Raw genomic sequence first — 17854 nt, 5'->3', positions numbered from 1 at the left:
AAGAAGCAATTCAAGGTCCTGGAGTAACCTAGCCAGTCTCCAGTCCTGAACCCCATAGAACATCTTTGGAGGGAGCTGAAACTCAATATTGCCCAGTGACAGCCCTGAAACCTGAAAGATCTGGAGAAGATCTGTATGGAGTGGGTCAAAATCCCTGCTGCAGTGTGGGTAAACTTGGTCAAGAACCACAGGAAACGTCTGACTTCTGAAATTGCAAACAAAGGTTTCTGTACGAAATACTAAGTTCTGTTTTTCTATTGTATCAAATACTTATTTCATGCAATAAAAGGCAAATTATGTAAAAATCATACAATCTGATTTTCTGGATTTTTTTTTTTATTCTTTCTGTCACAGTTGAAGTGTACCTATGATAAAAATTACAGAACTCTTCAATCTTTGTAGGTGGGAAAATCTGCAAAATGGGCAGTGTATCAAATTCTTATTTTCCCCACTATCTGCATGCCCAGTAGCAACTACATGTAGAGTGGTGAGATGCCCATCGATGACGTGCCAGAAAAAAAGATAATTAATCACTGTAGATTTAAGCATTTAAGGGCCTAAGTTTTGACCAAGGAAACATAATTTCCAGCAGGTGTATAAGATAATAAAAATCTTCTATACAACCATGAAAAACAATCTGTATGGTGCAAGATATCTTGGTATATAAATGTCCATAAATAATTTGGAGAAAATGAACCCTATATCTGGGAATAATGTTACATGTAGGGCCTTATATCAGATTTTTTGGGTTGTTCAGTAGGACTAAGAAAATGCAATTTACTTCTTATGTACAGCCCCTATTGGTAAACACAGAGATTCCACTAAGGCCTCCGTTACACTTACGTTGTGCACGGACGAGTGCAATCCGATAAAACATCGGATTGCTCTAACTCTAGTGCTAAACTATGGGGCAGTGTCCATCTGTGATTGATTTTTCATGCCATAACAGCATGTAGAATGAATCGCAGCATGCTGCATTTGGCTGCGAGTCTCGACTCATGCACCCATACAAGTCTATGGGAGCGTGTGAAACATTGCACTGCACTCGCATGTAATCTGGGTGCAGTGTGATGTACTCAGAAACAGGCTGGGAAGGAGATGGGAAGACAGTGCTTCCTCCTTCTCCAAACCTGTGATCTGATTGCAAGATCAGATTATAGTTGCATGACCCTCGGTTGATGCTTACAGAAGAGGGTCATTAGCATATCGCTTCCGATACTCTTGCATTTGAAGCTATATGCAAGTGGAACCTTACCCTAATAGTGTAAATTACATTGCCCATTAGTGCTACTGAAATATTCCAGAAAATGGTTCCAAATATAAAATATTCTAGAAAATGGCTCCAAAGTAAGCATGCAGTTTGCAACATAGCGGGGTACTCCAAAATATAGTAAACTGAATAACTAAAATAAATAAAATACATTTAATTATAAAAAAATACTAAATACCTTTATTACACAAAATGTAGCAATAAGGTAATCCATAAATTAAAGATTACCGTACATTTTTGCTACATTGTTGCGTGATAAAGATATTTAGTAAAATTGGAAATATTTAGATATACTTTTAACAATTGGCATACCCCAGTCTGACTGCAGGTCTACAGACCCGAATTTACAGCTTCATATGTAAATTTGGGTTCAGAGACCTGCAGTCAGTCCGGGCACTGCAGTCCATATACGGACTGTGAAATTTGCTTGTGTGAACCCAAGCAGCAAACATGGTATAAGCAAAAGACAAAAATGATAAGTAAACACAATTACCTGTACAAATAAGGAAATTATAGCAATCCCATGTACTTGCCCCAAGGCTTCCTCCACATTCCTGTATAAAGTAGAGTTCCAATGGATAAGATGGAGCTGAGAAGAAAACAAAAGTATTAGTGCATCTGTTATGTGTTATGTTTAAACCATTTTTTTTTTTTTTTACAAAACTGACTTGTGCTTAATTGGGGTTAGAAAAAAAGTCTCGTTTTTTTCCAAGATACAGTTCCACACCTTACCTACACTTTTAAGCCAACCAATTTAAAACTCCATCAAATAATAGAAAATTGCCTTAAAGTAAAAGAGTCTGAGTGTTGTGAGTGGTGACTGTAGCCTGCAGCTGAAGCTGAAAAATAAAATGTGCTTTCTCCCAGCTGTCTCACTTTCAGTACAGTGCCCCCTTCGATAAAGCAGCAGGCGAAACGTTTGTCAGGGAAGTGTGGCGGCTCTGACTCAGCATTACTATGGGTAATACCTTTCATTCCCATTAACCATGCGATGGATATTTTACTGTCATGTCATTTTGGTGCATTGTCACTCTGCAATAGTCCTCAATTACCTTGTCTTTAACCTTTCTCCCCCTCGCACTGTATTAATGAGACTCTGCCATGGAGGGTTAGTCCTTTATATTTCATTATTTATTTTTGTGATGGGGTGTTTTGGTTGGACTAAGCTTTTGCAGCGTAATCTTCTTTCTTTTTCCCCTTACATGGGGTGAAAGTTTTTGTGTGCCTCTTTAGGTCTGATTATAGTTTGGCACTTGATTACATTCTCCTGCCAAACTGGATGATTTCATTATTCCCAAGGAATTTTTTTACATCTTTTTACTCCTATGGATGGCTAATGGTCTATTGGCATTTAATTCTATCTTCCAGTTACGGTAATCATACTAACCACTGACTATCAGTGTATTTAGACAGTTTATGCCACTTGTCCATGTCTCATCTTGATCTGCACCAATTGTATATGACAAACCTTACTATTACTTTTCATGGTTATTCTGAGTGCTATTTATGAGCCCCCCACTGGGATCCTCACTTGACTACTTCATCACATTACTGTAATTGTGTATTATGTATTTTGGACACACTTTTTTGATTTATGCTTTTATCTATTTAATAAAAATTCTGAATTTTCATTTTTTGGCTTTGATTTTTTTTGGTTTGTTGATATGTAATTGATTCCATTTGGGTATTCCAGTGGTTGGAATGATATTCCCAATACTTGTCCATGAGATGAAAATATTCTTACTCACTTTCAGCACTATAGCCAGACACCTTCTTAAGAGAAAACATACATTTAATAGTTAGATGGAGATCATGCTGCTCAAGAGACTAGTCCATGAGGCAGTTTCCTTGAAAAATTTCTCTGCCATGCTTCCCTTAAGTGACAGGTTCCTTTTATATGTGTGAGAATAGGGAGAAACCAGTAACTCATGGGGAGCAGGGCCCGGAGAAGTGATTAGGGACTGGCCTCTTGGGCTAGTCATGTCAATGGCATGGTCCCAGACTGGCTTTAGCATCCATGTTTTTCTCTGAAATGCTGCAATGTTTCAGAGTAAACACACCTGGTAAACCATTGCAAACCGCAAACGTAGGAGTGCTCCTATTTTTAAGGTAGGGGATTTTGTGTGGTTATCCTCAAAAACAATCTCCGTCTAAATGTTTCATCGAGGAAACTTGCTACTAAATTTGTTAGTCTTTGTAAGGTAATTAAAATTGTTAATCCTGTGACTGTCCAAATTGCATGGACAATTAATGATTTCATCCATTCCTCTCTTTTTAAAAATTTTGAAGGGATGCAGGGTCCTCAGGATATCATTGAAGTTGACTTGGAGGAAGACAAGGAGTATGAGGTGGAATGAGTTTTGGGTTCCAGACATGTCACACATCGCCTCCAGTTTCTTGTTAAATGTAAGGGGTACGTTGCACGCTGCGACATCGCTACTGCGATATCGTCAGGGTCAAATCGAAAGTGACGCACATCCAGCGCCGGTAACAACGTCGCAAAGTGTAAAGCCTAGATGCGCCGATAAACGATCGCAAAAGCGTCAAAAATCGGTGATCTGTGTAGCGTCAGTCATTTTCATAATGTCGCACCAATAGGAGATACGATGTTGTTCCTTGTTCCTGCGGCAGCACACATCGCTGTGTGTGAAGCCGCAGGAGCGAGGAACATCTCCTTACCTGCCTCCACCGGCTATGCGGAAGGAAGGAGGTGGGCGGGTTGTTTACGTCCCGCTCATCTCCGCCCCTCCGCTTCTATTGGCCGCCTGTCGTGTGATGGCGCTGTGACGCTGCACGCCCCGTCCCCTTAGGAAGGAGGGGGGTCGCCGGCCAGAGCGACGTCGCAGTGCAGGTAAGTGCGTGTGAAGATATCGCATGTGCAACTGGGACGGGTACTATCGTGCTCGGCATCGCTAGCCGATGCTAGCTATGTCACAATGTGCAAAGTACCCCTAAGGGTTTTGATCCAGAAGATAATTCCTGGGTTGATGCAACATATTTGAATGTGGATCACCTAGCAAGAAAGTTATGTCAATGGCGTCAGCGATTGGGGATCTCTGTGTGTTCAGTGGCCCCTCATTGAAGAGGGGTACTGTCATGTGTCAGGATTAAAACCCTTGAATCTGTAGTCTGGGGTTGGTTTCTCTGTCTGCTGGACCACAGCAGGTACACCTTTTCTTTGGGGTTTAGTTTCTATTATCTTAGCATTAGTTTTTCTAGAGTAACAGGTATATTAATTTACTCATTTGCTTGCCCAATCACCTTTCAGGTGTGGCTTTAAATGCTTTCCTCCTGCTAGTATTTTCTGTTAGTGATAATTTTATTTTGAAGTCTAGCTATATTGCTGTTGAGTCAACCATCAGGGTTTTCAGTAGGGGTACTCTGGCACCAGGATTACGGCTACATTACTCTCAATGGGGTTATCACAGGTGGTCGGTCCCGGCTTCGTGCCCTGGGCACTCACTCTGCGGCTGGGGAATGGGGTACAGGGATGATTTTGGGGATAAACATGACGCCACCTGTGGTGTCTGGTAAGCGGGATATACCAGCGCTGCCCGCGGCCGGCCTCTGAGGCGATGGTGACGGCAGCTTAAGACCTCCCAGCTCCCCACAGTTGGAGCTGTTTTACCTCAGGGCGGTGGGTCGCTGACCAGGAAGGAAGCGACCGAGCGGTGATGGCTGCCTTCTTCTCTGACGTCGCAGGGTCCTGTCGAACGGCAGAGAGACGACACACCAAGTCCACATCAGCTCAAACAAGTCCTTTTTACTAGCATCTGATTTGTTTCGCACAGTACACAGCAAAAACAGTTCGGTTACCAGAAGGCCAATTGTCACAAGTTTCGGAGGAGATTTAATGACAGAGTCTCTCTCTGAGGTAACCTTTCTTTGTCTCTTTCTCGGTCCCTGCTCTGAGGGCTCTGTGACTCTCTCTTTAACCCACTCGTCTCGTCCCTGGTTTTACCAGGGGTCTGATGCTGCACGATTTCTTTATCTAGCCCGCAACAGCATCGTGAACTTGGCTTGGGGTTAGTAGTCAGACTCTTGATGGGTACCGGGCCTCCTCTTATTTAAGATCCCAGGTTAACGGTCAATGGTTTGGGGATAAACCTGACAAACCTCCTCGGTTCCGTTATACCGGTGTCGACTTGAACTCTTCAGCCGGCTTTCGCCAGACCTAAAGAATCCCCTTTCCGTCTGGGTTACCCCTTTTCCTGTGTCTTTCTATTCTTTTGGGGTACCCTTGCTCGGGACCTAGGGCCTATGTTATTTCTAGAGTTGAGCGCGGTTCGTGGTTCGTGGTTCTCCAGTTCTAGGTTCGAGTGATTTTTGGGCTGTTCGAGATCGAACTAGAACTCGAGCTTTTTGCTAAAAGCTCGATAGTTCTAGATATGTTCGAGAACGGTTCTAGCAGCAAAAAGCAGGGCTTTTTACAGCTACAGTGTGCAGGAGCCATCGCTGGCAGCCTGCCACAAGCTGGTAACCAAGATAAACATCGGGTATCCAAGCAAAGCGCTTTGGTTAGTAACCCGATGTTTATCTTAGTTACGTGCAGGAAGCCCACACTTTCCCGCTCAGCTCAAGCTCACTCCGCCCCCTCCTGCCTGCGGCATGTACACATACATACACACACACACACACACACACACACATCCCCCCCCCCCGCTCGGCTTACCTGCGGTGATGAAGTCCCGCCATCCCGACCTCAGCGCTGTCACTGTCCTCCATGGCCGCCGCTTGTCACATCACCTCTCGCTTCCGACCCGAGACTGACTAGCGGTGACGTCACGGACCTCTCGCGATACTTGATGTGAAGGCGCCGGTCATTGACCTCAGTGACAGGGGCTGTCAGTGTGCTGGAGATCAGCGCAGGTAATGTACCTCGCTGACAGCAGCACTTGTCATGCCCTGCAGTGACCTGAGCTGACCCATTGATGTTAGCTCAGGTCACTGCACTGCTCTCCCAGCCAATGGGGAACATCCTGCTCTTCATTGACTGGGACAGTGTGGATCGTCATGGCAACCCCTTGGATTACACCAGACCTGGATTTGTTTTTCAATCTAATAAATTGGTTAAAGAGGGAATGTTTTGGGGAGTGTTTTTTCAAATAAAAATGTGTTTGTCGTCTATTTTTTTTTATTACTGACTGGGTTGGTGATGTCGGGTATCTGATAGACGCCTGACCTCACCAACCCCAGGGCTTGATGCCAGGTGACATTACACACCTGGTATTAACCCCATATATTACCCCGTTTGCCAACGCACCAGGGCGCGGGATGAGCTGGGGCGAAGCACCAGGATTGGCACATCTAATGGATGCGCCACTTCTGGGGCGGCTGCGGCCTGCTATTTTTAGGCTGGGGAGATTCCAATAACCATGGACCTCCCTAGTCTGAGAATATCAGGCCCCAGCTGTCTGCTTTACCTTGGCTGGTGATCCAATTTTGGGGGACCCCTACGTGTTTTTTTTTTAAATTATTTATTTAATTTAAAATAACAGCGTGGGGTGCCCTCAGTTTTGGATTACCAGCCAAGGTGAGGTTGCCAGCTGTGGTCTGCAGGCTGCAGCCGTCTGCTTTACCCTAGCTGGCTACAAAACTAGGGGGAACCCTACGTCATTTTTTTTTCATTTTTTTGGCTAAATACAAAGCTAAGCACCCCTTAGTGCCACATGAAAGGTACCAAAGGGTGTTCCACTTTTTCTCCATTTTTTCTCCACTTTTTCTCCACTTTTTCTCCACTTTTTCTCCATTTTTTTCTCCACTTATTCTCCACTTTTTCTCCTCTTCTTCTCCACTTTTTCTCCACTTTTTCTCCTCTTATTCTCCACTTTTTCTCCACTTTTTCTCCACTTTTTCTCCACTTTTTCTCCTCTTATGCTCCACTTTTTCTCCACTTTTTCTCCACTTTTTTCTCCACTTTTTTCTCCACTTTTTCTCCACTTTTTCTCCTCTTATGCTCCACTTTTTCTCCACTTTTTCTCCAGTTTTTCTCCAGTTTTTCTCCACTTTTTTCTCCACTTTTTCTCCTCTTATGCTCCACTTTTTCTCCTCTTATGCTCCACTTTTTCTCTACTTTTTCTCCTCTTAATCTCCACTTTTTCTCCTCTTATGCTCCACTTTTTCTCCACTTTTTCTCCACTTTTTCTCCACTTTTTCTCCTCTTATGCTCCACTTTTTCTCCACTTTTTTCTCCACTTTTTCTCCACTTTTTCTCCTCTTATGCTCCACTTTTTCTCCTCTTATGCTCCACTTTTTCTCCACTTTTTCTCCTCTTAATCTCCACTTTTTCTCCTCTCATGCTCCACTTTTTCTCCACTTTTTCTCCACTTTTTCTCCACTTTTTTCTCCACTTTTTCTCCTCTTATGCTCCACTTTTTCTCCACTTTTTCTCCACTTTTTCTCCACTTTTTTCTCCACTTTTTTCTCCACTTTTTCTCCACTTTTTCTCCTCTTATGCTCCACTTTTTCTCCACTTTTTCTCCACTTTTTTCTCCACTTTTTCTCCAGTTTTTCTCCACTTTTTTCTCCACTTTTTCTCCTCTTATGCTCCACTTTTTCTCCTCTTATGCTCCACTTTTTCTCTACTTTTTCTCCTCTTAATCTCCACTTTTTCTCCTCTTATGCTCCACTTTTTCTCCACTTTTTCTCCACTTTTTCTCCACTTTTTCTCCTCTTATGCTCCACTTTTTCTCCACTTTTTCTCCACTTTTTCTCCACTTTTTCTCCACTTTTTTCTCCACTTTTTCTCCTCTTATGCTCCACTTTTTCTCCACTTTTTTCTCCACTTTTTTCTCCACTTTTTCTCCACTTTTTCTCCTCTTATGCTCCACTTTTTCTCCACTTTTTCTCCACTTTTTTCTCCACTTTTTCTCCACTTTTTCTCCACTTTTTTCTCCACTTTTTCTCCTCTTATGCTCCACTTTTTCTCCACTTTTTTCTCCACTTTTTCTCCACTTTTTCTCCTCTTATGCTCCACATTTTCTCCACTTTTTCTCCACTTTTTCTCCACTTTTTTCTCCACTTTTTCTCCTCTTATGCTCCACTTTTTCTCCACTTTTTCTCCACTTTTTCTCCACTTTTTCTCCACTTTTTTCTCCACTTTTTCTCCACTTTTTCTCCTCTTATGCTCCACTTTTTCTCCACTTTTTCTCCACTTTTTCTCCACTTTTTCTCCACTTTTTTCTCCACTTTTTCTCCTCTTATGCTCCACTTTTTCTCCACTTTTTCTCCACTTTTTCTCCACTTTTTTCTCCACTTTTTTCTCCACTTTTTCTCCACTTTTTCTCCTCTTATGCTCCACTTTTTCTCCACTTTTTCTCCACTTTTTCTCCACTTTTTCTCCACTTTTTTCTCCACTTTTTTCTCCACTTTTTGTCCACTTTTTCTCCTCTTATGCTCCACTTTTTCTCCACTTTTTCTCCACTTTTTCTCCGTTCTTTTTCTATGGTCAGTCTACCCATTAGCTCTGCCATGCATACTGTAGCTCTACACCTACTGCACATGTTACTTTATGATTGACATCTCTTTCGTACCAGAGCTGTCTAAGCCTACTCTGACCCCATATTTGTCATTACTATATTGTCCTTGTACTGTATTATGACATTTGTATCATGTGTTTCATTTCTTGCTGTGTTGCAATTTTTTTGCTGCATCCCAATTGTACCTCTACATTGTTCGAGTTTATGTTATTGTTCTCTCACTCTTATGTGATACTGATTATTGTCATTTTTCATGATTACATGCAGATAAGTCCAATCTGACGAAGGCTCAGGCCGAAACGTCATTTGTAACTTGTTTTGGACAAAAACATATATGCTTATGAAAAAAAAAATTTCTTAATACGGACCAATAAAGAGTGATTTTGCATTACTATCCATTGTGACTTACTGACTTAGTCTGGGAGATATAGAGTGCCGAGGTTACTCACTAATTTTATCTATTATTACCTCTGAGCACCTATATACCAGTGAGCAGAGCTTCCTCTACAGTAGTTCTCCTGATTAGGCATGCCCTTACCTCATGAGCAGGGCATTGCAGCTTTGGTAGCAACCATTACGACATGGACTCTGCTGCTGTGGACCCGGGGAGAGTGAGTGCAGATTCATTGCACCCACACTCCTCACATGAAGGGTCCGCACTCCTAGAAAATGGGGGATACGTTCCCTGAGTGTCTCCCCCCATATTCTAGACGGTCCAGAGTCGTCGTGGGACCCCTTTATTTTTTTTCTTACAATAAATTGGTGAAAGAGGAAATGTTTTGGGGACTGTTTTTTCAAATAAATTTCTTTTGTCAATTTTTTGTTTTTGTTAGTACTGACAGTTTATGATGTTGGGTATCTAATAGACGCCATGACATCACAAACTGCTGGGCTTGATCTCAGGTGACTTTACAGCTAGTATCAACCCGATTTATTACCCCGTTTGCCACTGCACCAGGGCACGGGATGAGCTGGGGTGAAGCGCCAGGATTGGCGCATCTAGTGGATGCGCCACGTCTGGGGTGCCTGCGGCCTGCTATTTTTAGGCTGTGAAGGCCCAATAACTATGGACCTTCCCACCCTGAGAATACCAGACCACAGCTGTCCGCTTTACCTTGGCTGGTGATCCAATTTGGGGGGGACCCTACTTTTATTGTGTAATTATTAATATTTATAAAATAATTATAAAAAAGAGCCTGAGGGGACCTCCACATTGGATCCCCAACCACGGTAAAGCTGCCAGCTGTGGTTTTCAGGCTACAGCCGTCTGCTTTACCCTAGCTGGCTATCAAAAATGGGGGGACCCAACGTAATTTTTTTTTTTTAACTATTTTTTAAATAGAAAAAATTAATGGGCTTCCCTGTATTTTGATTGCCAACCAAGGTAACGGCAGGCAGATGGGGGTGGCAACCCATAGCTGTCTGCTTTATCTGCGCTGAGAATCAAAAATACCGCGGAGCGCTACGTCATTTTTTTAAAGATTTATTTTTACAGCACTGTGATGTCTAGCAATCAAAATACAGGGAAGCCCATTTTATTTTTAGTTATTTAAATAAATAATTAAAAAAAATATATATGGGCTCCCGCTGCATTTTTTGTATTGCTAGCTAAGGGTAATCCAAGCAGCTACTGGCTCCTAACCCCCACTGCTTGGTGTTACCTTCACTGGCAATGGAAAATCCAGGGAAGCATTTTTTATTTTTTTTGCCAAAAAACTACAAAAAAAGGACGTGAGCTTCGCCATATTTTTGTATGCTAGCCAGGTATAGCAGGCAGGTGCTGGAAGAGTTGGATACAGCGCCAGAAGATGGCGCTTCTATGAAAATGCCATTTTCTGAGGCGGCTGCAGACTGCAATTCGCAGCAGTGGGGCCCAGAAAGCTCAGGCCAACCGGTGGTGCGGATTCCAATCCCCAGCTGCCTAGTTGTATCTGGCTGGACACAAAAATGGGGCAAAGCCTACGTCATTTGTTTTCTAATTATTTCATGAAATTCATGAAATAATATAAAAAGGGCTTCCCTTTATTTTTGGTTCCCAGCCGGGTACAAATAGGCAACTGGGGGTTGGGGGCAGCCGTACCTGCCTGCTGTACCTGGCTAGCATACAAAAATATGGCGAAGCCCACATAATTTTTTCAGGGGGCAAAAAAGTCCTGGATGGAGTATGCTGAGCCTTGTAGTTCTGCAGCTGCTGTCTGTCTGTATGGAGAAGAGCAGACAGCAGCTGCAGAACTACAAGGCTCAGCATACTCCATCCAGGACTGTATGCAGAAGTTTTTTGCCCACCAAAAAAATGATGTGGGCTTCGCCATATTTTTGTATGCTAGCCAGGTACAGCAGGCAGCCACGGGCTGCCTCCAACCCCCAGTTGCCTATTTGTACCCGGCTGGGAACCAAAAATATAGGGAAGCCCGTTTTTTTTTAATTATTTCACTTATTTCATGAAATAATTAAAAAACAAATGACGTGGGCTTCGCCCTATTTTTGTGTCCAGCCGGGTACAACTAGGCAGCTGGGGACTGGAATCCGCAGCACAGGTTAGCCCGAGGTTTGTGGGCGCCTCTGCTGCGGATTTCAGTCCGCAGCCGTCCCAGAAAATGGCGCTCTCATAGAAGCGCCATCATCTGGCGCTGTATCCAACTCTTCCAACAGCCCTGGAGCCGGGTGGCTTGTTGGGTAATCATGAGTTAATACTGGCTTTGTTTTACCAGCCAGTATTAAGCCAGAGATTCTTAATGTCAGGCACGTTTGACCCGGCCATTAAGAATCTCCAATAAAGGGTTAAAAAAAAGACACCACACAGAGAAAAAATACTTTAATAGAAATAAATACACAGACACATTAGAGACTCCATCTTTATTACCCCTGTCAGCCCTCCACGACCCTGCTCTTCTGTCTGCTTTCTTTCTAGTGTAGTAGTAGTGACGATTGTAGTGAGGGGCATCACTTGGGGCTGGGGAACCTCCATCCTCACTACAATGCTCACTACAATCGTGCAGCCTTCACTCTGTGAGTGATCAGTGCTGGCTGCTAGCGGTAACGCTGACAGACGCGTTACCATAGCAACGGTGCTCTCGGAGCCGCGGTTAGCGGTGACGTCACCGCTAACTGCGTTGCTATGGCAACGGTGATCTCCGTTAATGACCGGCTGTGTCAGCCGGTCCCTAACGGAACGGGGAGTCGACCGTGTGCTAGAGCATGTCGCCGGTACACGGCGATACACATATGTGCACCGTGTACCGGAGAGATGCACTCGCAGGTCCTACATGACGTGTCATAGTCATGTGACCAGTCTGTAGCCAATGAGATAATAGCCACGTGACTGGTCACATGGCTATTTTGACGTCACGATAGGTCCTGCTTCTCTGCTGGCAGTGCAGGTCACCGGGAGGATTCAGCGATCATCGGATGGAATAGCGGCAGGAGACAGAGTGCAGGAGGGATCGCGAGGACCGGTAAGTGTTATGGCAATGTTTATTAACTGTTTGTGTACATTTATCATGCATTTTTATGTGTTTGTGATTGCCTCCCATTATAGCCTATACGTTCGAGTTCGGTCCGTCGAACGTTCGACGAACCGAACTCGAACGGGACCCCCGTTCGGCGAACCGACCTCGAGCCGAACCGCGACCGGTTCGCTCATCTCTAGTTATTTCTAGCCCTTCTTTACTTCATCAATTTACTCTCGTCTCTTCTTGTCGCTCCTTACTGATTGACTGCTAACTGACTGTCACCCAGTCATCCTGTCAATCACGTCGCGTCTCATGCTCAGCTAGGCTCCATCCCCTATGGACCTACTATATAAACAGTCCCAGGAATATGAAGGTATGGGCTCCTGAGTCAATGTTACTCAATCTAATATAAGAATCTGCATTTCCTCTCTCTTTAACCTGTGACCAAAGGGCACTGCACCTTGATTTTAAGGTGCTGTATTCCCCTGTAGCGCCCAACCACAGGGGCGCCACACTGTTAGTTCTTGAAGTCAGTGGAAGACCAGCTTTAATTTCTCTCTCTGCTATTTGTTGTCTATTCTGCACCTATTTTATGTTTGTTGTTAGTAAGTAGGCAGCATATTCTTTAGCAATATTCACCCTTTATTGTATTTTATTTGTCTTACTCACTCTGGGATCACTTTCTACTTCAGTACACCTTAACTGCCATAGGTAATTTGCACTCGGCTCTGCTCTCTGGTTCCTTAGGAGGAACTTGAAGTACTTACCGGCCGATCAGGCACAACAGGCCCAAGTTTCCATTATTTAGTCTATGGACAGAGCTATTCCAACTCCTGCAGGAAACTCTAGAGATTGCAGAGTCAAGATCTCTAGTTTGTACAGGAATCAGCAGGGTCAGTTGCAGTTTTTTAGAGTCTTACTTTTATGTCTAATGAGTTGCCATACAAACATAACACTTATTCTTATATTCCCTGCTGTGTTTCACAACTTTAAAAAATGATAATCACTAAAAAAAATTGATGATGACAAAAGTGTATTAGTTTGTATCCACAGAGAAAAAGAATTCAAAACATCAAGGACTGTTTACTTGATGAAAATATAACCGTGAGCGCTTCTAATATTAGTCCAACTAAAATTAGGTGGATTTTAAAATATCTTAAACTTAGAGTTAAAATAAAAACCCACTGGAACTGAGCTACCAAACCACAATATGAATATATGTGTTTTCCTGCAGCCAATTTTGTTTTTGTTTTCTCAGTAATTTCTTTCATAGACAGGAAGTCATCACATTACATGAATCACAAAAACAAACAGCCACTGAGTTACGCATTCTGGATTTTATATGCATCCTACAACACTTGGTTTATCTTTTGCCAGTGAAAACACGAATATTCTCACCAATGCCTAGATATTTTTGCCTACTATTTGTTTTGCAAGCATTGTGTATAAATGTCACAAAGATGTCATTACATGTCAAACAACGGAAAGCCAGGATTGTACATTAATCACATATTCAGGGCTGATTTATAATAAAAAACAGTTAAAAGTGATGTTGGCCTGGGTCTGAAAGCAAGCAGCCATGTAGAGTACTGCTACATTCCCAAAACAAAAAAGCAAAGCCAAAGAAGGCTTTTGCAGACACTTCTCTTGCTCTCTTTTTTCTCTTTCTCTCTTGCCTGTCAATGTTGCTAACACCTATGGTGGCATTGTAGTTGTTCCTCAGTTATAAGGCACTGTGGTGGTTTCTGTTATAAAGGCTCTAAATAATAGCAGAATGAATAGAAAAAAAGCAATGTTTGACATACAAGAAAGATTAAGAATAACAATAACTGAGGTCTACAAAAAATTTCAGCATTACACTGTTATAGGGTGTGAAAGGATAACAGGGGACCGATCCTCCAAGACTGGACTTCAGGCTAGGGGGGCCTAGCTGTCTCTAATTTCAGAGGTACTTCTAATGGTGAAGATTTATGGGCCGCCTTACTTACCCTTCTCCTGGCCAACCCTGATCTAATACCCCATATTATGATATCCAGAACATATAAAGCCCATGGCTACAGGCTGCATTCCCAAAGATGAAAAATCATGAGAAATAGAGAAGGTAAAATGATCAACACATTTTTTTCTTGGAGTCATGTACAGATGAGGGTGAGCAAAGCAACTAATGAAATTTGATACTGATGGCCTATCCTTACCATTGAGATATATGCAGATCGAGGCCATCAATATTAAAGAGTTCTGTGCTATATAGAAAAACAAAGTAATGTAGGGGAAAGGGAGATGAGTGTATAAATAGCACTAATAGCTGCAAAATAAATATTTAACAAATTATATATAATATAGGAAAAGAGCCCAAAAATGAAGGAAGTGCAAAGTTTTTATTGAAAAAGTACAATGAAGATGCAAATCTTAAAAATATTGAAAAAGTAAATGAACCTGAATCAATTTTTTTTGCACCAAAGCGTATGTTCTTATATTAATATATAAAGGTATATAATCTAGTTCGCCTAAATTATAGCCCCCCCCAAAGGAGAAAAAAGAAGGAAAAGAATGCAACGCTTATCTGACTGTAATAAGGAATTTGAAAGACATGTGCATGGTAATATATGTACTCACCTAGAATTTAGATCAGATGAGCTGTTAATGTCCATTTGATATTTATCCAATCTCTTACTCAAAGTATATACAATACCACCAATATATGTTATTTCTCAGCAAGGCAGCAAGATTTGGTAATGGTAATTTTTCTAGATCATACTTACCCCCTCAGGAACAATTCAGGCCCCCCCCCCAACAATTACAATAACATGGAACCTCACATATTGTAAATGCCTCATCAAAAACCTTGAGCACAGCGTAAATCTGCAATATCAGTAAAGGGTTATTGTTTGTCCCCACATCTGACTTCAAAGTGTTCGAGGGTATACGGGATCTCCATCTATTTGACAGAAAGCTCAAATGGAGTAAACATTTTAAACACAAAGGCAAATGCCTTTGTATGGGTTTGTATGGGGAGATAAGGTATGCACACCAGTGACTATGTAAGGGGAATACATGAAATAGCAGAAACTGCTGTGTGAATACTGACTTGAAAAATCCAATAGCTATATGTAAGAGTGAAAATGTGAAAAAATGGAATCTGTATTACTGCCATGAACATATGAATCAAGAGAAATTTAGCTACTGAATTGATCAATGCAATAGAGCCCCAACACTACGCCAAAGTATTTCTCTACGTTGGGGTCCCTAGCTTGTGTGTGTCCTCTCATGCAGTTAAAAAACTTACCGTGTATGGGAAGCTGAGACCCAGGCTATTTATGCGTATGATATGGATTGGCAATAGGTGTGGTTGGGGAGGGTTCACAAACGAAAAACTACTAACAAATAAGGAATAACGTTTGGAACACCATTCTAAGTCTGAACTGGGTGCAAAAACCTAAAAGAAAACTAAAAAAAAACTAAAAAAATTCCAGTCAGTATTCACACAGCAGTTTCTGCTATTTCATGTATTCCCCTTACATAGTCACTGGTGTGCATACCTTATCTCCCCATAGTGATGTTTTTTTAGGTTTTTGCACCCAGTTCAGACTTAGAATGGTGTTCCAAACATTATTCCTTATTGTTAGTAGTTTTTCGTTTGTGAACCCTCCCCAACCACACCTATTGCCAATCCATATCATACGCATAAATAGCCTGGGTCTCAGCTTCCCATACACGGTAAGTTTTTTAACTGCATGAGAGGACACACACAAGCTAGGGACCCCAACGTAGAGAAATACTTTGGCGTAGTGTTGGGGCTCTATTGCATTGATCAATTCAGTAGTTAAATTTCTCTTGATTCATATGTTCATGGCAGTAATGCAGATTCCATTTTTCACATTTTCACTCTTACATATAGCTATTGGATTTTTCAAGTCAGTATTCACACACCAGTTTCTGCTATTTCATGTATTCCCCTTACATAGTCACTGGTGTGCATACCTTATCTCCCCATAGCCCTGTAACATTAGGACTGAGCCAAGGGTCTGGCAGTTATGGCAGAATATCAGCAGTTACACCGTTACATACAAGTACTTGAGTCACGGCTCAAGAGTATAGAGAATAAACCTCAGACCATGGTGACATCTGCACATGATCCTCGACTTGCTCTGCCAAACAGATATTCTGGCGATGCCAGATCATGTCGTGGTTTCATTAGTCAGTGTCAGATACACCTAGAGGTCAACTCTTCTCGCTTCTCTACGGAGAGGTCCAGAGTAGGCTTTATCATCTCCTTACTTCAGGACAAAGCCTTAGAATGGGCGACTCCCCTATGGGAGCGCTCTGATGTGGTTACTCTGAGACATCAAGACTTTCTTGATGCTCTTAAGGTGGTATTCATGGGTCCGCAGGTTACCCATGATGCGGCCCTGAGACTGTTAGATCTATCTCAGGGTTCATTATCCACTAGTTCTTATGCCATTGCTTTTAGAACTCTGGTGGCAGAACTAGATTGGCCAGAGAAGGTGTTGATTCCTATCTTCTGGAGAGGGTTGGCAGGCTATGTCAAAGATGCTCTTGCTACTCGTGAGGTCCCTGCTTCTCTGGAACACTTGATCACAGTAGCAACGAGGATCGACGTACGCCATAGGGAACGTAGACTCGAGGTCTCTTCCTCACGCCCTAAGCATCAGGCTATTCCAGTTGTTGAGGGTCCACTACCATCTTCCTCAGCATCTGAAACATCTCCCACTCCTATGGAGTTAGGTCATACGTCCTCCAGACTACGCAAGTCTGGTCCTCCTATATGTTACGTATGTCGTCAGGCTGGGCACTATGCCAACAAGTGTCCTAGCCGTCAGGGAAACTCCCAGGCCTAGTAACCATTAGAGGGGGGTTACTAGAGACGTCTTCTGCACCCTCTAAGTGTAGTATCCCAGGTCAGCTCTCATTCTCTGAGAATACATGGCCTATTATGGCTTTTGTGGATTCCGGAGCTGACGGGACTTTTGTGTCCTCAGGATTTGTAAAGAGACACAATATTCCCTCTATCATGTTAGAGGAGCCTATTCCTGTCCGTGTTGTTAATGGAACTATGTTGTCTGACTCCATTACATTGAGGACAGTTCCCTTGCGTCTTTCCCTGTCTCAGGGTCACATAGAGGAGATTTCTTTTCTTGTTTTGCCTGAGGGTATAGACGACGTCCTTCTGGGTCTCCCATGGCTTCGGACTCATGCTCCTCACATTGACTGGGAGTCCGACAGCATTATTAGTTGGGGTTCGAAATGTCAGTCCCGATGTCTTCCCTTACCACCTAAGGTCGTTGCGGTTGCATCAACTGATCTCTCTCCCATACCTACACCCTATTTGGATTTCGCTGACGTGTTCTCCAAACAGGGTGCTGAGGTTCTTCCCCCCCATAGGCCGTATGACTGTGCCAAAGACCTTATCCCAGGTTCGGTTCCACCTAAGGGCAGGGTTTACCCCTTGTCGATACCTGAGTCGGAGGCCATGTCGACCTATATAAGAGAGAGTTTAGAGAATGGGTTCATTCGTAAGTCTGTCTCTCCCGCGGGAGCTGGGTTTTTCTTTGTTCGGAAGAAAGAGGGTGATTTGTGTCCCTGCATAGATTACAGGGGTCTCAACGCAATCACAATAAAGAACAAATACCCGT

The 17854-nt window shown here is 42.8% G+C and overlaps 1 protein-coding gene across 1 annotated transcript in view; it reads right to left on the bottom strand.

Moving 5' to 3' along the window:
- Positions 1 to 17854, bottom strand: part of CA8 (carbonic anhydrase 8) — a 209501-nt gene that overhangs the window by 63078 nt on the left and 128569 nt on the right. Inside the window, exon 4 of the mRNA XM_075316334.1 lies at positions 1764 to 1859. Coding sequence (XP_075172449.1) covers positions 1764 to 1859 — 96 coding nt within the window. The remainder of the gene's footprint in view (positions 1 to 1763; positions 1860 to 17854) is intronic.

This window comes from Anomaloglossus baeobatrachus, chromosome 6 (assembly GCF_048569485.1).
Source record: "Anomaloglossus baeobatrachus isolate aAnoBae1 chromosome 6, aAnoBae1.hap1, whole genome shotgun sequence".
Classification (NCBI taxonomy): Eukaryota; Metazoa; Chordata; class Amphibia; order Anura; family Aromobatidae; genus Anomaloglossus; species Anomaloglossus baeobatrachus.
Note: the sequence above shows the minus strand (reverse complement) of the source record. Positions and strands in the feature narration are given on the sequence as shown.